This window comes from Lipotes vexillifer, unplaced genomic scaffold, assembly GCF_000442215.2.
Source record: "Lipotes vexillifer unplaced genomic scaffold, Lipotes_vexillifer_v1.1 scaffold1269, whole genome shotgun sequence".
In the NCBI taxonomy this organism is placed as follows: domain Eukaryota; kingdom Metazoa; phylum Chordata; class Mammalia; order Artiodactyla; family Lipotidae; genus Lipotes; species Lipotes vexillifer.
The window spans coordinates 490,476-512,867 of NW_006779365.1; the positions used below are offsets into that span (position 1 = coordinate 490,476).

Consider the following 22,392-nt stretch of genomic DNA (forward strand, 5'->3'; position numbering starts at 1 on the left):
GAAAGAGTTCCAAGAAGTGATGGTTATTCCTCGAAAATCCTCTAGAAAATGTAGACTGTCCATAAGTCACTCAACACAGCCAGTGCCTTCTGTAGTAGCCAGCATTATGAAGCATCAAGGAGCAAAGGTGTGGGTCTTGCTACCGCATCTCCATTATGGATTCAGAACCACCTGCTGTCAGGGTATCGTGAGTGAGGCTAGGAAATCATTCCTGTAATGACAGGGAACTCTCCAGGGAAGAGAGCTGCTCTCTCACAGCGATATGTCTCACTGAGATCACATGGTCTTGAGATCACACAGCTCCAACAGCTCCCTGGAAGATGATGGCCTCATTTTTAGGGCACTATGGAGATTTTCTTTCTAGTGTATATTTCAAGAATAGGGTGTTGTTATCATTAATATTTTGCAAAGAAAATTAATTGCTTTCTCTACTAAACATGCTATTTTAAAAGGTCCACCATATTTTCATATGTGATTTGTTTTTTTTTTTGGATAGGAAGCTGTACCTTCCTTTAGGTATTAGGAACACCTCCAGATCAGGAATTGTTTCCTGGGGCTGTTTTAGAAACTCATGAATATTAAACTCATGAATAATAAGATTTATACTAAAACAAATATCTATGTCAGGCCTATGCATTTCTGAACACTGGAGAAGAAGAAACATGAATTGGGTATCTTAAGTCAATGCTTATAGAATAAAGCAGAAACCTGTCCTTTGTGAAATTCTTATTTGATATTGGCCTCTATGAAAATACAAAATCTGGCTGCTGATTGATTGGACTTCAAAGATTTGGTTTCACCTATATATTTCTATCCTTGGAGGCATTATTTACATTTTGAGGCAACATAAAGCATTTTGGGGAAGAGTTTTGGGGAACCACTCTTACACTGATTCTGGGATGGAGGTCCCTCCCTCAGTGCTCTCTTGACTTGTTTAGCTCAAGGCAGTTACTCTGGTGCCTACAATCTACTGGCCTTGAGAGTCTCCCCACCATATGAACTCCCATGGTGGAGAATCATGTCTCTTTTACCAGCACATCTCTAGCAGCTAAAGTGCCTGGCTAGATATTCAGTAAATATTCCATAAATGACTGATAAATCAAGCAAAACTCACTTCCAAAGTGCTGCTTAAAATCCAGGAAAGGATTTACTTTTTTTCCTTGATTACATTATAAAACTGATTTGTCTACTTTTTAAACTCAGTTAAGATTAAGGGAGCTTAAGTTTCTGTCCTTTCTCTTAAGCCTAGTTTGTATATATTGCTTTTAGATGTTAAAGGAAGCTTTGATTGGCAACTCAGAAGTGGATTTCATCCTGACTTTCAACTTTATTTAGATTCATGTTTTATATACAGAAAGCAGATTGATAAAAAATCAAGTCTCTCCTGAACAGGCTGCAAACTAGCTTGATCTTTGACTTAAAAATACTCCAGTAAGCTGAACACTGAAGGTTAAGATTATAGGTAAAATTTTTTAAAAGAAGAAGAAAAAAGGAATAATTACAAATTCTCAATTCTTATCACTACTTTTTAGTTCAAAATGCTAAAAACAATTATAGCCATTATATTTGCCATAAAAAAGCCCAAACTGAACACAATGCTGGAGGGAAAGATAGACAGTATTGATGATATAATCAATAAGAGGTTGGTGAGGCCACTTTCTTTCATTCTTACCTCCAGTCTTTACTGAAATTGCCTGTTGTCATACCTAACAATAGACATGAGGCATCTGTGATACTATGGAAAGAGTAACAGATGAGAGGTTAGAAAACTTGTACTTGAATCTGATCCACTGTGTGACTTTAGGCAAGTCACTGCACTTCTCTCTGTGCCACGGTTTCATCAACTGTACAGCAAGAAGATGGCCTAGCCTACCTCAAAGCCTTCCCGCCCTAAATTTTAGTGAATCTATGAAGTCATCATATAAACATGCTCTAGAAATAGCCATTACTACTACTTGTAGTAAGGTACAACTTTTATTATTTAATGTATACTCTGAAAAAATGTTGAAATGTGAAAAACCCCTGATAAACAACTTAATGCAGACATCTAAATACCCTATTGTTTATTAAGTATTGTGTCTTTAACATTGTGTTAAGAGCTCCCCTATAGTAACTGATCTTCACATTCACTTTATAATATAGGTGTTTTTCTCTTTTTTGTTTATTTGTTTGTTTTTGTTTTCAGTCTCTGAGGTCTGAGAGCAGTTGAGTAATTTCCCAAGAATACGTAGCTAGCAAGTGGTAGGGGCAGGATTTCAGCTCAGGTCTTGCTATCTTTAATCATTATTCCATACAGCCTCTCATCAGGCTAGATTTCCTTTTCATAATAATAAATTTCATTAACCTCTATTAGTATAAATTGGATGTGTCTCTTTAAGACATTATTTTTCTGTATACACACTGGGAACCCTCTTATCAACATAGTTGAAACAGCAATGGATTGATCAATTTAAAACACCAGTTAAAATGGAGAGTTTTATATTTTATTTTAGCTTAAACATAAATATGTGCATTCCAGTGACCAAGTTCTGATGAAGTACAAAGATCTTTTCTTTCAGTATGTCTCATACTGATAAAATCTTTGTAATCTTTCTTGAATAAGCCATGTCCATACTCATCCATAATTTCCAATTTTTCTTTCTTGAAAGTAGAAAAAAAATTAAAGATACATATGATGTAATTTATAGATGGAGCCCTTCAGGCTTCTTAGATTTATTTTATTTTATTTTCACTCTGGAGAATAGTTCAATTGTCTCGCTCATACCTAACTCAACAACATATTTTTTTAGGAACTCGCCATTAAAGCTTGGAAAAAGTATTCAATTAAATATTTTTGTAAACAAAACTCTCCTTTGTTTTGTTGTGCCACACAATATTTAAATTATATAATTACATTAATGTGTACAACTGGAAGACATATGTTTGGGAATAAATATAGTAGTCTTCCCTATCCACAGGGGATACAGTTCAAGACCCTCAGTGGATGCCTGAAACCATGGCTAGTATGGAACTCTCTATATACTCTGTTTTTCCTATATATACATACCTATAATAAAATTTAATTTATAAATTAAGTACAGTAAGCGATTAACAACAATAACTAATAATAAAATAGAATAATTATAGCAATATACTGTAATAAAGGTTATATGAATGTGGTCTCTCTCTCTCTTACTCTATCTCAATGTCTTATTGTACACATTTAATGTCTTTTCCATCTTAACTAAGCACTTGTCGTGCACTGTGGCCTTAACGTTTGCAGTTTGAGATGCAACAGTAAAACCAGCAAAATTTAATTTTCCTTCTTCACAGTTTTATAGATAGAAGGTTTGTTCTTACCATAGATCTTAGCAACCTCAGCATATGATATTTTTTCTTTATTAAGTTGAGAACTTTCACCTTTGCACTTAAAGGAAGTACTTTAAGACTTCTCTGGCATATCTGAATTGCCAGCATCACTATTCTTGGGCTTCGGAGCCATTGTTAAATAAAATAAGGGTGATGAACACAAGCGCTATGATACCTCAACATAACCTATGATGGCTACTGAGTGACTAAAGGGCTTTGGACAAAAAGATGATTCACTTTGTCAGTGGACTACAGTGGGACAGCAGGAGATTTCATCATGCTACACAAAATGGCACACAATTTAAAACTTGTGGGTTTTTTTTTAATTTCTGGAAGTTTCCATTTAATATTTTCCCACCGCAGCTGACTGCGTGTAACTGAAACCATGGAGAGAGAAACGGTGGATAAGGCGGGACTGCTGTACAACAGACCCATGGTGTGTGTGTATATATATATGTATATATGTCTCAATCATGGAAGCAAAAATGCACACAAGGGAAGTAACACAAAAGCACCGCAATCACTGTGCTCATTAGTCTGTCAGAATGTTTTAAATTAAGACTAGACCATGTGGTTAAGCCAGCTCTTGGGGTAACGGAATCCTGCTGTACTAATTTGTTTATCTGGTAGAAGATATTTTCACATATCTTCAGAATACACTCAAATGGCAAGATATGTACCTTAATACCAAGGAATCATTCAGATTTTGTGGGGTCTGACACATACAATTTTGGATGCTTTCTTTAAGAAAACTATCATTTTATATTATAAATATAAAATTAGGTAATAGGGCCTTGGAAGGGACCTAGTAAGGGAAGGACCCTGAAGCTTAAGTTTCATTAGCTTCCAAGTCGGTCCACCACTGCTACCCACAGACACCTTGCTCTTGCCTCAAGATTGAGCTTCATCTGAATTGCACTCTGCTGATGTCCAGACAATCATTTAGCAAATATTTACTGAGCATCTCCTATACACCTGGTACTATTCCAGGAGCCAGGCATACTGTAGGGAATAAAAGAGACAAAGTCTCTATCCTAACAGAGCTTAGATTCTTGGGAGAATAAAGAACATGCACAAATAAAAATGAATGATGGGCTTCCCTGGTGGCGCAGTGGTTGAGAGTCCGCCTGCCTACACAGGGGACACGGGTTTGTGCCCCGGTCCGGGAAGATCCCACAGGCCGCAGAGCGGCTGGGCCCGTGAGCCACGGCCGCTGAGCCTGCGCATCCGGAGCCTGTGCTCCGCAACGGGAGAGGCCACAACAGTGAGAGGCCCGCGTACCGCAAAAAAGAAAAATAAAAAAAGAATGATACAATTTCAAGTAGAGGTAGATGAGAAGGGTGCAAGAGGGCATACTAAAAAAAGTCACTGTTTTCAAAACCACTTCTTCACTGAAAACAAAAAGTGCCTTATGAATAAAATATTTTCCATAACAATAGAGTCATGCTGTGTACTGACATAAAGAGTTGTTGAAGAGATTCTGAGCTCATGAAGCAGTGCCTTTCTTAGCCTTCCTTAGCCCTTCCAATCTTGGGTGTTTGTTTGGAAAACTAGGTACACCATGCTGAGGTCCTTCCTGGGATGAGACATCAAAATGGGCAACTCAGGTTGCAACCCCCACTGAAAGAAATTTTACAGCAATGAGAGTTTTACATAACATCATTGCATATAAGCCTCTCACAGGAACACAATCCAATGAGATGTTTCTAAAATCAGTTAAGGAAAAAAAGTACACCCTTACAAGCCATTCTGCTTGATAGAACACTTTTCCTTGCCCAGATTACAAACAGATTAAAAGGCCATGCTAACAAACACCCAACCAAAAGCTTGGTAGAAATATGTCACTTAGGAAAAGTAGAAATTATTTATATTTCTGTAATAACTTTTATTAATCACCTTTCACTTCTTGGCCACGGAGTAAATGAATGATAGATCTGAAATTTTAAAATGCAAAACAACAGTTTTCATAACATTTAATTTTACTTAAAAAAAAGGCATGCTCCAAATATATGCTGTCCAAAGCTTCTAAAGCCAAGGAGATATGGGTAATTTAATAAAAATCTGTACCAAATATATAATAGGTTAACCCCCTCCCAAACACATAGGAGTATTTTGTTTTTTACAGATCTTTTATGATCAGCCAGAAAGAGTAATTCTTTAAACTGGTCAAGTGATAAAAAGAGAATGTTATCATTACCTATGTCAAATTAAGTTGTAAATGAAAAGGAAAACCAGTGCTGGTTAAACACAGCTTTTTTCCATCCATAGCAGAGAAATGAAGTGCCAGCTGCTGTTTTCAAAAGTAGCTTCTCAAATATCAGAAATTTTGCACCTGCATATAATATAAACTGAGTAGCCCAGTTGACTGCAGGTTTATGAGATGACTGCAAAAAAAAATTTTTAAAGAGTATACATGAAAATAACCAGAAACGTCAACTCTAACGCTGTTGATATAAAAAACAAAATATAAACCACATAAAACTTGCCCATGCTGGGTTATTAATCCCCCTAAAAAGTGACACAGTCAATTTAAACACGTTGCAACAAAGAGAGGGAAATATAGTTTTCATAAGTTCAATATATTTTTATGTTGGAAAAACACCAGTGATAACTTGTGTTTGTCTACATAAATAATCTTAAGATACCATGTTGTTCAAATCAGTAATGCCTAGCATCATGTGGTTACTGAGTATTTGCAATGTGACTAGTCTGAAATAGGATGTATTATATGTATATATAAAATGCATATCATATTTTGAAGGCTCAATATGATAAAAATAATATAAAAAGAAATCAGTATTTTAAAAATATTTATTGAACATTGAAATAATAATATTTGGATATAGATTGGATTAAATAAAATATATTATTAAAATTAACTTCATGCTTTTTTTTTTACTTTTTAATACGGTTACTAAAGTTTTTAAAATAACATTGGTTTGCATTATATTTCTGTTGGACAATGATGGCCTACAGTGGTAAGAATTGGACTCAGTTTGAGCTAAGGCAGCTGGGCTCAGAAATTCAACTGGAATTCTCTGACTCTGTCCTGAACTCCAAATTTCTAATAATCCTAGTATTTGCAAATATGTCATCTAGAAATATCTATGTTCCATCACGTAACATATAATAGCATCACTGCACTTACACATATCATATTACATCAGCATATTCTCCATACCAATAAGTACTCTGTGGATGGTAGCTATTATCACATGATTATCATATAGTTAATTAACAAAATAATTATTATCACATCACTTTCAACACTTTGCCCCAGAACTTAGTATAGAAACTGACACGTAATAGTCTCACTACAAACTCTGTGGCATAAACAAATGAATAAACTATGAGCCAACAAATGCATAAATGACATATTTAGGTTAAGGGAAAATTTTAAGAATCAATGAAAATATGATGAAATAGGATCACTGTCCTTTTCATCATGTCAGGACTTAATCTTATCTGAAAAATAGGTAAGATTTGGAACCAGAATTTCCTAAACATTCTGATATGGAATTAGGGCAGAAGTAAGGCTTGTCTTACTAGAGAATTCTCAAAGGCAGAGATCAAAATGCACCATTAAAATGTCGATACAGCTTTATTGGCCAATGAAATTTTACAGTTAGAAAACTGTTCAACAAATAGGCAGTTCAACCATTCATCTTTCACATCAAAGACCCTTTATTAGTTTCCTGTGAGTGCTGTAACAAATTGCCACAAGTTTACTCGCTTAAAACAACATACACTTATTCTCTTAGAATCCTGGAGGCCACAAGTGTGAAATCAGTTCAAAGAGCCAAGATCAAGGTGTTGGCAGGGTCTTGCTCCTTCCGGATGCTCGAGTGGAGAATCTGTTCCTTGCATCTTCCAGCGTCTGGTGGCTGCTAGCATTCCTTGGCTTGTGGTGGTAGCAGCACTCAAATCTCCGTTTCTGTGGTCATATTGCCCTCTCTTCTGCCTGTGTCAAATCTCCATAAGGGCATTTGTGATTGCATCAGGGCCCATTGAGATAATTCAGGATAATCTCATCTTTTCAAGATCCTAAGCTAAATCACATCTGCAGAGTCTTTGCCATAGAACATAGCAGTTAGGTACCAGAATTAGGACATGAGGGTCATTATTCAGCCTCATACAGACCCCAATACATAGTTTTCCAATCTGCCCTAAAGCATTCACTAAAAGTGGTCATTTTTGTATACCACTTTGACATTTTTATTAAAGCTGGATGAACACAACCAAATTTTTTTAATGTGGAATTATGTGGCTATTGCACACCCATAACATTACTGCTCTGCATCTAGGTAGAGAGCTGCAGGATTCATGTTCCTACACTTTTACATGCTCACCACTCTGCCCTGTGTCTCCTTAGGATCTCAGAAACTGCAACGTTCAGAGAAGATGACTTCTCACTTCTGATATCATAATTATGCTTTTGTCCCCCAGAGTAACTTATTTTTGATAAATCCATTCACCTGACAAGTAATGAGGAGTCTCCAGGGACTTACTGCAAGTCTAGAGTGGCCAACCAGCTGGCCATGCACTCAAAGGAAATTTGTCAGCCAGTGGCTGTGCACATGCAACTGTTGTTCAGAAAATGATTTTCAACTAATCAATGTTTCTAAGTTGGACTTTCAGGAATTTTATACACGCAAACTAGATGAGTAAAGGGTACAAAGCAGTAAAATAGTCATGTATTTTCAACATATTTTAATTATACTTAAAATTTATTGAGGTCATATGGACTATAATAGTTATATATTAATGACAGATTACCATAATTTGTAGTTTATTCTTTTCAATGTATTTGGAAAATATAAAATTTCCCTAGTTGAACTGACATGCCCAACCAAGAGAGGAAGTGAAAAAAAAAAAAAAAATAGGATGCACAAAGCTGTCTTTTTTCTGCTGCCATCCAGTGGTCAAATAATCATAGTGCATATCACATGTTAAAAAGTTAAGTCTTCCTAGGTAGGTAAGTGAGCCCCTATACTTGTTTTTATGGTTCAGAAATATTTAGCCTAAAATCTAAAACCAAGAATGTATGACTCCCAGTTCTACAATTAAAAGTTACCTTTCTGCTCAAATCGTAATTGATATAATAGTAATAGTAATAACCAATAAAGGATTTGTCTTTCAATCCTTAAATAGTACTGTGCTCAACAACAGCTTAATCAATATCATTTTTTTCTGAACTAAATATTAGGATAGATGATTTACGGTTAAAATTTGCTCAACAGGACAGAGTATTTGAAAACAACAACAACAACAAAGTAACATGATGGCGGCACACAGATGGCCCTGTCTTGCCCTTTGATTACTCCCATGAATTGAATGAAAACAATATAAAGCCACAGTGGCTCTTTCTGGGGTATTTAAATAATCTCCACATATGCCGTACTTAAACTAAATTCCAAATAGCTCTCACACCATCTCTCTCTCTCTCTCTTTTTTTTTTAATTAGCAACTATCTAAAAATCTTTTAATTCCATGTTTAGCAACTTCATCTATGGACTTTTTGTTTTCATAGGAAATGTATACTTTTTTTATTCCATTCAATAGCAACTCTCTTATTTAATCCTCAGTAAAATAGCGTGAACATGTTCTCTCTCTGTAGATAAATCTTTAAACAGAATGGAGATGCATTACTCTTTCCTTAGCTTTCCATAGTCAATCATCCTGACTGAACCTTAAGACTTGTTTCATGATCCTTAATTTATTTCTTCTTCTTTCTTTTGAACTTTATTAAGTAGTGGGAACGTCATGTAAAAGTACTCAAATACTAATTCTGGAAATGAAAGGTATACCAAAAAGGATTGATTCTAGTCAGAGTATGTGTGAGGTTTTATTTTTTTTTGGGAGAGGGGTGTTGCGTGGGGGAGAAACAGTTGAAAATTCTCCATATTTCATTGATATTAGTCCAAAATTAACCCCAAAGTGTCATGCTTATGCCTAAGAGAGCAGTCTAGAAGTATATGTGATCTTGAAATTTTCAACAAAGTCATTTGGAAAGGACCAATTCTTCACACCAAGCCACTGTCTATAATGGCTATGAAAGCACTTTGTCATGTTATAAGAACTCTAGGAATATGAGCTATTAGTATTATACACCCACAATCATGAATACCACTTTATTTATTTTTACTTTTTAATTTTTTATGCAATTTTTGAAGGTTACTTTCCATTTACAGTTATTACAAAATATTGGCTATATTCCCCATCTTGTGCATACATCCTTCAGCCTATCTTACACCCAATAGTTTGTACCTCCCACTCCCCCACCCTTATATTGCCTCTCCCTCTTTCCCCTGGTTCTTTTTTGTTATATTCACTAGTTTGTTGTATTTTTTAGATTCCACATATAAGTGGTATCATACAGTATTTATCTTTCTCTGTCTGACTTAATTTCACTTAGCATAATGCCCTCCCAGTCCATCCATGTTGCTGCAAATGGCAAAATTTTGTTCTTTCTTATGGCTGAGTAGTATTCCACTGTACACATACACCACATCTTCTTTATCCATTTATGTGTTGATAGACACTTAGGTTGTTGCCATATCTTTGCAATTGTAAATAATGCTGCTATGAACAATGGGCTGTGTGTATCTTTTTGAATTAGTGTTGGTGTTTTCTTTTCAGATATAAACCCAGGAGTGGAATTGCTGAGTCATATGGTAGCTCTATTTTTAGTTTTTTGAGCATCCTCCATACTGTTTTCCCACAGTGGCTGCACCAATTTACATTCCCACCAACAGTGTACGAGGGTTCCCTTTTCTCCACATCCTTCTTTTTTTTAAACATCCTTATTGGGGTATAATTGCTTTACAATGGTGTGTTAGTTTCTGCTTTATAACAAAGTGAACCAGTTATACATATACATATGTTCCCATATCTCTTCCCTCTTGCGTCTCCCTCCCTCCCACCCTCCCTATCCCACCCCTCTGTGGTCACAAAGCACCGGGCTGATCTCCCTGTGCTATGTGGCTGCTTCCCACTAGCTATCTATTTTACATTTGGTAGTGTATATGTGTCCATGCCACTCTCTCACTTCAACCACTTACTTTAAAAACATGAAAGTACATAGTTGATTATTTCATGTTCACTGTGCATGCATTTCATGCAAATGAGTGCTTCTCTATTACCTCCCTCCTCTAGATTTCATCCACATGGATATTGTACAAGCTCCTAAAGCTTAAAGTATCCACAAATTAATTTTCTACCTTCATGACCTTCCCTCATCTATTCTTCTTCTTCTAATCCTTATCCTGTTCAATAATACAAACAGCCATCCAGACAATTAACAGAAACCTTACAGTCACCCTAGCTTCAGAGTTTAAACGTCCTTGCTCCCATTCATTTACAATCTGATAGGGCTCATGTGGCCCAAATATCAGTCATAAACAGAAGACAGTGATTGGTTGATTTACTGACTCTTCAAACCTTATTGAGGAGAAGTCCTACGTGTCAGGCAATGAAACAGACAGTGAGGTGCACAGCTTCATTAAATATAACAAGTATGCTCACATCAGCAGATGGCAGATTTGTAAATAAATAAATACCATGGAAACATTGGGAAAACAAAGGAGTAGCCAATTCTACCTAGGGAGGATTGGGAGTCAGAAAAGGCTAGATAGGGTGGTGCAATTCCTGTCTAAAATGTGACACCTGGTCAGCACATTCACTCAATAGTTCATTCAAAAACAATTACGATGTGTCTGGAAGAAAAACAACAAAAGGATTAATACTGCTAAGGAATTCACCATTGGATGAATAACCCAATATTTTAAAAAACGGATAATTTCACTCTGAGGCCTACTGAATTGGAGCATTTCCTTTAAGTGCCAGTGGGATCACCCATTGCAGACCTCAAGAAGTGAAATAAAAAGACAGATCAAAAGCTCAATAGGGCTTCCCTGGTGGCGCAGTGGTTGAGAGTCCGCCTGCCGATGCAGGGGACACGGGTTTGTGCCCCGGTCTGGGAAGATCCCACATGCCGCAGAGTGGCTGGGCCCGTGAGCCATGGCCACTGGGCCTGCGCGTCCAGAGCCTGTGCTCCGCAACGGGAGAGGCCACAACAGTGAGAGGCCCGTGTACCGCAAAAAAAAAGCTCAGTAAACAACAGAAGCAGTAAAAATAGATTTACACATCAGTCACATATAAGTAGCAATTGACACTTTGGAAAAAACTAAGATCTTCTTGAGACTAACAGTGAGGAAAAGTGAGAAGATAAGGCTAAGGCCAGAGCCTTAAGGGCAGACAGGAAGATGAAGATTCAGCCAAGGAGACAAAAAAATAAATAAGTAAAAGAGCACTCAATGATATAAGGGAAAATTTCTATGTGGTTATTCAATGTCATATTTCTATAATATAAGTATACTGTTTTTTAAATATTATAAGTTTATATAATGTATATGTACATATCTACCTCCAAAATGCTTCAATTGTAGAGCCTGATAGGTTATAACATGACATTATTTTTTAACTTTAAAAGTTGTTTCTTTTTATATTAACAAGATCCCAATTATATTCTAAGATTTTCCCCACTACTTTCACTATTCATAATAGTTACAGGGACAGAACAAAACATAAGATACCCTTTTTAAGCCTTTTCTAATCTTGTTTCTCCAAAGAACCTAAAATAAGTACTGTGTTAATTCTGGCTTTATTTCTACCACCATTTCCAATTTACATTTAGGAATAGTTAAGACAAAGGAGGGGTAGTGTCAAACCAAAGGAAGAGATCATTTCAAGAATGATCACAAAGGAGGCTACAGATCACAGTGACCTCACCCAGAGTGGTAGGGATGACTTCAAACTGCAATGGGTAAGGGAAACAAGAAGTAGAGACAGTAAGGCATGGTGAGACTGAAGAAGTTTATACGGTGCTAAAGTGAAGAAAAACATTAAAACAACTTATATATGTTGTGGGAGAATGCAAAGACACTTAAACATATGTGTGGGCTAACAGGATGGAGACAATAAGAAGGGAAGTTTAAATACAGGAGAGTAGTAAACTCTGTGGGTTTAGGGCATGGGTTTGAAGGAGTCAGAAAGAGGCGGAATCCTGCACAGGAGAGACCAAGAGCACAACACCCTCATGCACGACTGAACAGAGTCTAATTTATAAGAGCACTGCTGCCTCCCTGATCCCGACATAGTATTAACACTAATACCAGTTTTACACTGTTGTTGTTGATTAGCAACTACATCATTTGTTGAAGCATAAGCTGTGTTCAACTAAACCAGTTAGAAGATAAAGATATAGACATATCTCTATCTATCTATCTAACTATCTATCATTCTATCTCTCTATCTAGCATAGCATAAACTGAAATTAATTCAAGTTATTCCATTCTGTAATTATGCAGATGTTTTTATTTTCTAACCAAAGAGCTAGATTTTGCATTTATCCCTGCTGAATTTCGTTTTGATAGGATCAGCCCATTATTTCAACCTAAGAGTATGTAGATTCTCTAATTCAGCAGTCAGCAAACTACAGCCTGCAGGCCCACTGTCTGTTTTTGTAAATAAAGTTTTATTGGAACACAGCCACACACATTCATTTATGGAATTCCTATGGCTGCTCTCATGCTATAATGGCAGAGTTGAATAATTGCAACAGAGACCTCATGACTTTAGGAAAGCCTAAAATATTTACTATCTGGCCCTTTATAGAAAAAATCAGCCAAACTCTATCTAATTCAACCTGTTAACTATTTTTTCCAGATAAAATATGCAAGTAAATGTGTTTTCTGTGTCTTCATTCAAGTTATTCAGAATCCTGAACCCAGTAGGGTCTAATTCAAAATGCAGATAAAAATTCCTGTTCACCTCCCTCTTGGCTAACACAAATCTACTAGTTATCACTAAAAGAATGATAATAACAGTCCATTATTATCCAGACTATAATTGTTCTTTTCCACAAGGCTGTCATAGTAAGCACTGTCAATTTTCTGGTTGAAATCCATATATACATAAGCTAATACCACTTCCAGTTTATGATCCTGGTAAACCTATTAAACATACAATCTAAACTTTCCTTTATGACTCAAGAACATCCTCTAAAATCATCAGTTTTACTGGGCCGTAATATAGTACTTCCCCAGTGACATACAGCAAGAGATTATAGTCCATTTGGGCTGCTATAACAAACTTCTACAGATTGAGTGGCTTAAAACTACAGATATGTATTTCTTATAGTCTGAGAGGCTAGGAAGTCCAGCAGATTCCATGTTTTTCTGCTGTCTCCTCACGTGGTGGAAGAGATGAGGATATCTCTGGGGTCTCTTTTATGAGGGTGCTAATCTCATTCATGAGGGCCCTGCTCTCATGATTCTAATCAACTTCCAAGGGCTCCACTTCCTAAGATCATCACACTGGGGGTTGGGAATTTGACATACAAATTTTGGGGGGACAAAAATAAATATTCAGTCCATTGCAAGCTGGAACTATTGTCACCTGTTTCAATAAGAAGTCTAAGCTAGCTGTGCTTGCTCAGGTCTTATGAATGCTTTTCAAAACCTGAAAAAAGTAAGAGGAAGCAGGAAAACTACTAGCTGTCAATTCTCAATGCTAACAGTGTGAATATATCAAACCAGTCCTGTTCTCTATTCTAACACCATGCTCTTGCTGTGCTGTGGACAGGGAAACCACATATGCAAGTGAGATAGAGCTACATGGAAAGTAAAGGAAAAGGGTATGTAAGTGTCTACCACAGGAACTTTATGACCTCATTTATACACGTTGCGACACTGATTTGGCCTTTAAGTGAATCTGTTGCACATATATTAGTTCATTTGGTTGCGTTTTACATAGTTGAAGCTGTTGAATAGTGAAATTCTGTAAAAGTAGGCTCTTGCTATATAGCTTATTAAATGTTTCAGCAAAATGCAGAGCTTAGCAGCAGCTTCTCACATCAGATCTGAAATGACTTTTTCAAAACTAACACAGCAATATTCAACCCATTCTCAGAGCCCACACTCAAGAACTGTCACTGAGCTCCCTCAGTCCAAAGAAGGCATACTAGATTTCAAATTTCAAAAATCAAGAGTCCTAACATACAAGGTTTCAAACCACGTTTGGCTCATATTTATAGACAAAGCACTGCAACCCAAACTGTCCGTCTTTATAAACACTCTACAAAAAGTGCTCAAGTAAAAAACCCCAAACTTTGGACAAGATCACTCTTCATAATGAAGGACAGCTCATGTGCTATGACCTCCCTGTCTGCACATGGCACAAATCACAAAAAACACAGTATTAATCTATAAAAATTAAAGCTAATAAATGAATGTCAGCATATCAGGGTGAAGAGCAAAGATATATTACTATATTCATCATCAATGCTTGTAAGAAACAAGGCATGCTTCATTCTTATTCTGAAAAAAAAATTCTTGGAAGAAAATATTTCTTCCTGTCTGTGCACTTTTGCACTTTAGTGTCTCACGGGCTTATTCCTTTATTTAGGACTTACATTTGGTCCTAAAATACTATATGGGGAGTCAGAACATTTTTGCTGCAGCATGTCTTGTATTCTTTCCTTTTGCTACTGTATATCATCCCCCTGTAGCTTTTTGCTGAAACTGTCCTTCACGTAAAAGTTATATAAAAATGTCCCTTTTAAAATTGCATAAATTCAGAAATGTAAAAGTTTGAAATAACTTAAAATGTTGCCAAACACTAACCAGGTTACCTTTGTGATTTACATTACCCTAATGAGACCTCAGATCCAGTTAATAAAATCCAATATCTGGCATGCTGTGCTGCAGAGGGGCTTCCAGGGTGAGGGGACCTCAGTGATATCCAGGCACTGGGCACTTTAAATTTAGAAATTTTGAACTAGGCTCCTATTTTAATACAGGAAGAATTTTATTAAAATGTTCAGCTAGTGCCTTTTTACAATAATCATATCATTTCAGCAAAGAAAGTTCGTAAGTTCCAGAAGGAAGATGATTTGCATCACGACTCAGCTCTCAAGGACAGAGACATAAATGTCTATATCCTCCAGACTCTCAGAATGATGGGATTCTCTGAGACCACATATGATCAGGAGTCCCATGTAAGTGGCTCTGGGGACATTGCTCCATTGTTTGACCCTATGGTACTAAAATAATAAAGGTTTGCTTTCATTTGCTGAAAGGGAAAAATCCTGTATTAAAAAATCACTGTCATTCAATGAACACACAATGTTTATTAATATAACTCACAACCTTACGGCATCTTCCACTATACACTGTGGAGATATCTGGCTAAACTCACCTCTTTAAAAGAACCTCTATTGAGTAATATAACCTATGGTGGCAAGTCAAAGCCATGTTGCATTTAAAATATGTAATCTCCATTACGCTCTGTAGCCTTAATACACTTAGAGTTGAACAGAAAAATATAAATACAGAAGAACCTCAGATTTAGACACTAATGTGATTCTTAGCTTTCAGACACTTTAAAACTAATTTGTTTAAATTACCCTCTGTTTTTTTTTTGCCTTTCCTTTAAGCTCTGATCTTTGCACCAAAGTCGGTGTGCTGTCATCAATGAGGACAATAGAAACTGATGTTATTTAAGAAATAAGCTTGACCACTTAAAAAAGAATCTCAGACCACAATTACTAAAATTGCAGGCCAATCACAAGATAATGATAATAGACAATAGGCAATTCAAGTCCTGGCATACTAAACAACCAAACAGAACTATATTCAGAATCATTTACCACCAATACCTGTACTTTCTGAAAGCAAAAAAGGGTCAAGAAAATGAAGAGTGCATCTGTAATCTTAACTCCATAAGCAGGAAATTCTATCTAGTTAGATTTAAAAATAAGTAAGCAATACTGTCAGTTAATTGCTATCTTCACACTTCTTGATTCACACTCTGAGAAACACCAGTTGTGGCCAGTTATTATAACAAAAGCACCAACTGCACAGGCACTAAAATAAAAATATGTAGATGCTATTGCTAAAGGAAGATTTTCTCTGTGCTAAGAGTTGGATCAGGAATGGGTTTCAAAAGTAAATCAGTTTGAGAAAGAATAACAAATATGATATAAGGAAGCATAAATACTCAAGCACTGAAAACTGTTATATTTTAATTCTTCTTAGCTATAGAACTTATTAGTTTCCTCCTGGAGACAGGGACCAAATTCAACCACCCTCTTCCTTGGGTCACCTTTTGTCATTCTGCAAGTGCTGGCAAGGGCTCTACAGACATTCCTTTTAGAACAAGAACATAATGTGATGAAGATTTCTGAAAGGCCAGGAGACTGCAACAGAGCAGCCTCCTACACTGGGTAGAAGGAGACTATCATTTACCAGCCTTCACACGTTATCTCCAATTCATTTCTTAACTACTTCAGTTACCTGGAGCTATTAGGTACTGGGAGACCAAAAAACAAGATTCTGTATCAGGCTGGATAGGATCCAACATACCTCATGCCAAGAACAGGGGACGCCTGTCATCATTCTTCCTTTCTTAACCCCAACTTAGGTAGCAGCTAACAGGGTCAGCAGAGACAAAACAATGGCCCTCAGGTGTAAAGACAGTTCCATCATTAGATAATGGTTTTGAAACCCCTAGTAAGGGCCATATCTAATCTTTTGTTAGATTTCCTACAATTTGTAATCTGAGGGCCAGGTCTTCTGAGGACCCTAAATTAATGTTTGGAAACTTTTATCTTCTATCTTCCCCTTATTGTATTCTCTGTTTATGTCCTCCGCAAACTTATACCCTGTCTTAATCGGATCAAGAGTATTGTCCCCTTTATTGAGCTATTAAGGAACTTTGAGAGAGCAAGTTTAAAATGTCTGGAATCAGAACAAGGGTTTAATTTAATAAGTTATTACTTTCTCTCATCAGCTCAATTGTTGCCATTAAAATTTCCCAGTGGATGTCTAAACTTTTTCAAAGACCCTTTATTCTTACTCTCTCACCAAAACTCTAAAACAGTGTTTCTCAACCTTTTCTTCATATCGTCACTCCCCTGGTTAAGAAGCCTTTTTAGACATTCTTTTTTTTCTAATCACGTCTGCTCCCTATGAACTGCTAATACTACAAATGTACTGTATATCTGTTTATATGTACTGACCCTTTGGAGGACCACAAACCATTGTAATTTCTAAGACTTTTTTTCACCTCCTAAGATCCAACTGCTTTCCTTTGGGGCAATATTACCTTTTTTTTGAGAATGTCTCTCTATAACAAGAATAAGCTGCCTTTTGAAAATTCCCCCAACTAAAAGTTCATTATGAGTGTTAATTATTTTTACTCTTTTAATCCAACTACCTTTCCCCGTTTCCTAGCCTTATTTATAAATGAGATTGACACTGAGTTAAGTACTGAGCAATCTGAACTAATCAAAGTGTGTGTGTGTATGTGTGCTGTAACTGCAAAACAGCTCTAGCTAAAATATGAAGAAATAAATCCAGGGTAGTTTTCAAATTTTAATAAAATAAAGTATTAGCACTTCTCATATAGACTAGATAGATGTACAGAGTTTTAACAGCAAAAAGTAAAATGAGATTATTCTTTTCCAAAAAACAGAGATATGAGCTGCGTGACTCGGTTTTAGTCAGAATCTTGGGTTAATGGGCAATGGTTACATATTTTTCATTTTCTGTCCTTGATTTCTTGTAACTCATACTTGGGAAGCTAAGGATTACAAAATTATGGCTATGAAGTCATGCAAATTATAAATGGCATTTTACTCTATGTAGCTGAAAGGGCACATTAAGTGCAAACATTAACAACTCTAAAAACTCAATGAGTAGAAGATTGTCCCTGGTAGAAACATTAACGAGTGAAACAAAGCTATAAAAGTTTAGTCTTGAGCCTAAACCTTTTTTTTTTAATTAATAAAATCTTGTACTTACACTAAGATGAAGCATTATCAAAAATGCACTGCTAGCATATTTTACACAAAATACTGTGATAAGGTAATTCTATAAATACAGGGTGACCTTCTGCCTGGAGGTTACTCTGTGCCTCCCCTGTACCCCCTCCACTTCAGATGACTTTAGCACACTGAAATACACAGCATACTTGCCATCAGAAAATATAATAAGGTTTTTGTTTGTTTGTTTCAAAGCACAGAAGCCTTTCAGTGATGTCCAAATTAAGGACATACCAAGAGAGAAACTGATAAGAAAATAAGAAGGCTAATATGAATTTACCAGAGGTCAAATGTTGCCAGCTCCAAGAGTGAAGCCATTAAGAATAGCTTGGTGATCTCCTTAGGAGATCTGTTAGATCTTTAAGCAAGCAGAAGGAAAGAAAGATATTTTTGATGAAGGGGAAAAAAAAAAAAAAACACAAAAACCTATGGGTCAGTTCAGGTAGATGGTGGAAACAGCTGCAAATTATTGGCAACATCAGCTGTACTTGAGAATTCAGGAATAAATCAACTTCAGACCTTGGTGGAGGCCCAGAAAGTAAATAAACGCAATTAAAATCGCTGGGATCCAATGACCCAGGTGTCCTCCACAGTAAAGGAAAACAAACAAGTCTGCTTGGGACCTTGCTTAAGAGCTGTTTAAAGATCTTTGCTTCTTGCAAACAGTTGGAAAGAATTCTATGCAAGACAACTAATAGCAGAAGCCAGGTCCCGCTGGGATACAGATAAAACTCCAAAAGGCATTTTCTCCCAGACTGAGTTTCTGAGCCATGCTGAAGTCCACTGGAAAAAATCACTCTGGGGATGAAAAGGGCAACATACTGCACACCGCAGTATGCACACCACAGTCTCCTCAACATAAATAATACATAAATAAGTTCTCTGTTCCAGCTATCATTTCCTCTGAAATGAATCATTCCCTCTCCCCACACTTAAGAAAAATAAAAATAAATCACCCAGAGAAAGACACTCTTGAGTCCCTCCACCTATCACAAATGCCCCAGCTATCCGTGTTTCCAGTCCAAAAGGTGAAGAGCCTGACCATGGTGCGGGGCAGCCTGCAACTTTCTTCAACTCTGGGATCCTAGCATCAGTTGACTGTTGGACACCAAAATGACTTCTCTAGGATCAGGGAGATGAGCCACCTGACCTATCTGATCCCCTCAGGCACGGGTCCCACACCCCTCTGCCCATTCCGGAAGAAGGGGCTCTCTCGGGACTGGAGACAGGACCCGACCCCTCTTCCCCCTCCCCCCCCCCACCCGCCCATACACACAACCAAGGTTCGTATGAAAGACTGAAAAAGGGTGTGGGACAACAATGATGACAACAAAAAACGTGATTACTTAATTTAAAAAAATAAAATCTGAGTCTCTTACCATCTCGCCTGAGGTTGGCGTTGCGCAAAGCTTTGATGGATGCACTCTGCGGAGTTGCAGAAGTGTCCCGATAGCTGCAAAAGTTTGAGCAGACTAGCGTGTAGACAAGGATGAGCCGGTGCATTGGGATCAGCGACCTAGGGACAGCGTCGCTCCAAGAAAAAGCCGGGACAGGCTCCCAGGACCACGCCGCGCTCTGGCCCCCACGCTCGCCCTGCGCTAGCCCGGCCCGCCCCGCCGTGCTAGTCGCCGAGCTCTCCCCAAACTTCCTGCATGCTGAACTTTCCGCGCGCGGGTGGCGGCCGCACTTCCTTGTGGTGCTGAGAGTTGATAGATGGTGACGGGACAAACAACAGGTTGACGTTTGTTCGCCCCCTCCGGTGGCCGGCAGCTGCAACACAGGCTGCAGGGGGCGGGTGGCGCGGCGTCCCGGGCGGGCGAGCAGAGAAGCCGCGTCCTTGGCCCCAGCGGCGGCGGCGGCCCCTGAGCTGCGCGCACTCGGGCTCCCAGCAGCGGCGCGCGCACAAGGCTGCCTGCGTCCGGCCGAAGCCCGCTCTGCCACTGAGCGCGCCCAGTGTGACCGTGGGACGCAACTCTTCCCACAACTCTGGGCTTAACCCTAGACGTTAGACCAGAGGGACAGCGGGGAACAAGGAACTGGGTGGCCGGGAGGAAGTGGGAGAGGATAGAATCCCCAAAATTCTCCAGAGGTGATGGGCTCCTCCATCCGTAAGACATGGCTCCTGCTTGGGTGATGGTGGGGTTTGGGGAGGAGGGCTGGAGTTGGAAGTTTGTCGTTTACAATAATCAAGATCAGATTCTACCCAGGCAAGATTTTACTAAGTGAAAAAGTGGAAGAGTTCAATAGTAAATGAGCTTGTTTTTGAGCTTCCTTTGAGCTCCAGTAGGTGTGACCTTGGCCAAGTCAAGGTTAATTTCTCAAGGAGAAACACAACCTGTCCTTCCTATCTCACAGGGCCCTAGGTATGAGGGGCGCGTGTGACCAAGTGTACAGTAAATCCTCAAGGGTGTTGGTATATGTCCCACCCCCACCCCCTGAAAAGTAGAAGGGTCTAGAAGTTGGGTAGGGTTGAGCCAGGACAGACAGGAAAGGTGAAGAAGTTGAGGGGGAATTGTGTTGTATCCATGGTCCACAAAAACAGGCAGGGAACATCCAGGACTTTGGGCCTCCCTACTCTGAGTACCTGGAAGCTTGGAGGTCCAGAGGAACTGCCTCTGGATTCCAAGAACTTCTAGATCATGCCTCTATCTCCCAGGGGTAGGGGACTATATATGGAACAGGAGCAAATCAAGACTCTGCTGCTCACTAGCTTTGTCACCTTAAGTCATTTGATCTTTTGAGCCTCAGTTTCTTTACTTAAGAAAGGTGAGTAGTCATTCTTTAGTTTGTATGGTTGTGGTGAGAATTATATGAAATAACTTTAGTATTTTGCTTTGTTTGTACCTGAATCCACCTCCAGATTTACATAATTTCTCAGCTGCTCAAGGAAGAGACATTTTCCAGTCTCTTTCAGGCCTTTCAGCTCCTGAAAGTCTGGGGTATGAGAATATCTCTATATATGATATATAGAGAGAGCTGGAAGCCCTGAGAAGCCTGGGAAATTCAGGAAAATTTAGACTTGAGATTACACCATCCAAGGCTGACTAATACATGTGTTCTTTCTACATACTCAAAAATTAATGCGGGTTACCTCTTGGCATTTTTGTCTAAAACAGTGTTACAAACTGCGTGTTTGTGCATTGTGAAATAACAAGACCAGCATTATTTTTTTTAATTGACTTTTTTTTTTAGAGCAGTTTTAGGTTCACTGCAAAATTGAGAGGAAGGTCCAGAGATTTCCCATGTGCCCTCTGCCCCCACATATGAATCATCTTCCCCATTATCAAATCCCCCACCAGAGTGGTACATTTGTTACAATTGATGAACCTGCATTTATGGTACACTCTTGGTTACATATAGTACACATAAAGGTTACATTAGCTCACTCTTGGTGTTGCACATTCTGTGGGTTTTGACAAATATAAAATGGTGTATTTGCCATTAAATATTGCATATTTGCCAATATTCATACCATATTCATCATTGTGGTATACAGAGTATTTTTACTGCTCTAAAAATCCTCTGCTGCAACATTAGTTTTTAAATAAATATCAATAGAATGAAATACAGTAGCTTAAGAATTTAATTATCAGATTATTTCATGACTATTTTGTTTCAAACACACATAAACACAGGGATATAAGAGGTATTCCTGTCAAACCTAATCAAAAAGTTTCTAAGTCACTGGGAAAAGAGGTCTCAAAATATAATCAGTCCCTGGAAGAGGCACCGATGAGGGACATAAAACCTGGGCTTGCATTCGATCATTTATTTATTCACTCAGCAAGTTTTAATTAAGCATTAGATAGATTTTCCCTCTTGCCATGGCCTAGTCTAAAAACCCTGGGGATAAAATAGTGAACATGAGAGATAAAATCTCTACTTCCTTGGAGCGTACATTCTAATGGATGAGAGAGATCATAAAGAAAGATATATCTGTGTTAATAAGAGAAGAGGGTCAAAGGTTGATGGAATAGGAGGAGGGTAATTAAAATATATGATACCACTTTTAAAAAGTGGTTAGAAACACTCATTAAATTTCATCCATAACTCCTGACCTGAGAATATAGGAAATATTAGAAAATGTGCAAGTGGCTTATGTTATTATAAGCAAAGAAATACTAAGCAAGGTTATTTATCTCAATATCTTATATAAAATA

The 22,392-nt window shown here is 37.8% G+C and overlaps 1 protein-coding gene across 2 annotated transcripts in view; it reads right to left on the bottom strand.

Moving 5' to 3' along the window:
• The window catches only part of PDGFD (platelet derived growth factor D), a 235,694-nt gene extending 215,792 nt beyond the window's left edge, over positions 1–19,902 (bottom strand). Inside the window, exon 1 of one of the 2 annotated variants that reach the window (XM_007452566.1) lies at positions 19,612–19,902. In XM_007452566.1, coding sequence (XP_007452628.1) covers positions 19,612–19,735 — 124 coding nt within the window. In that variant the 5' untranslated portion in view covers positions 19,736–19,902. The remainder of the gene's footprint in view (positions 1–19,611) is intronic. The other variant, XM_007452567.1, reaches the window with a different exon arrangement.
• Positions 19,903–22,392: the final 2,490 nt, after the last annotated feature.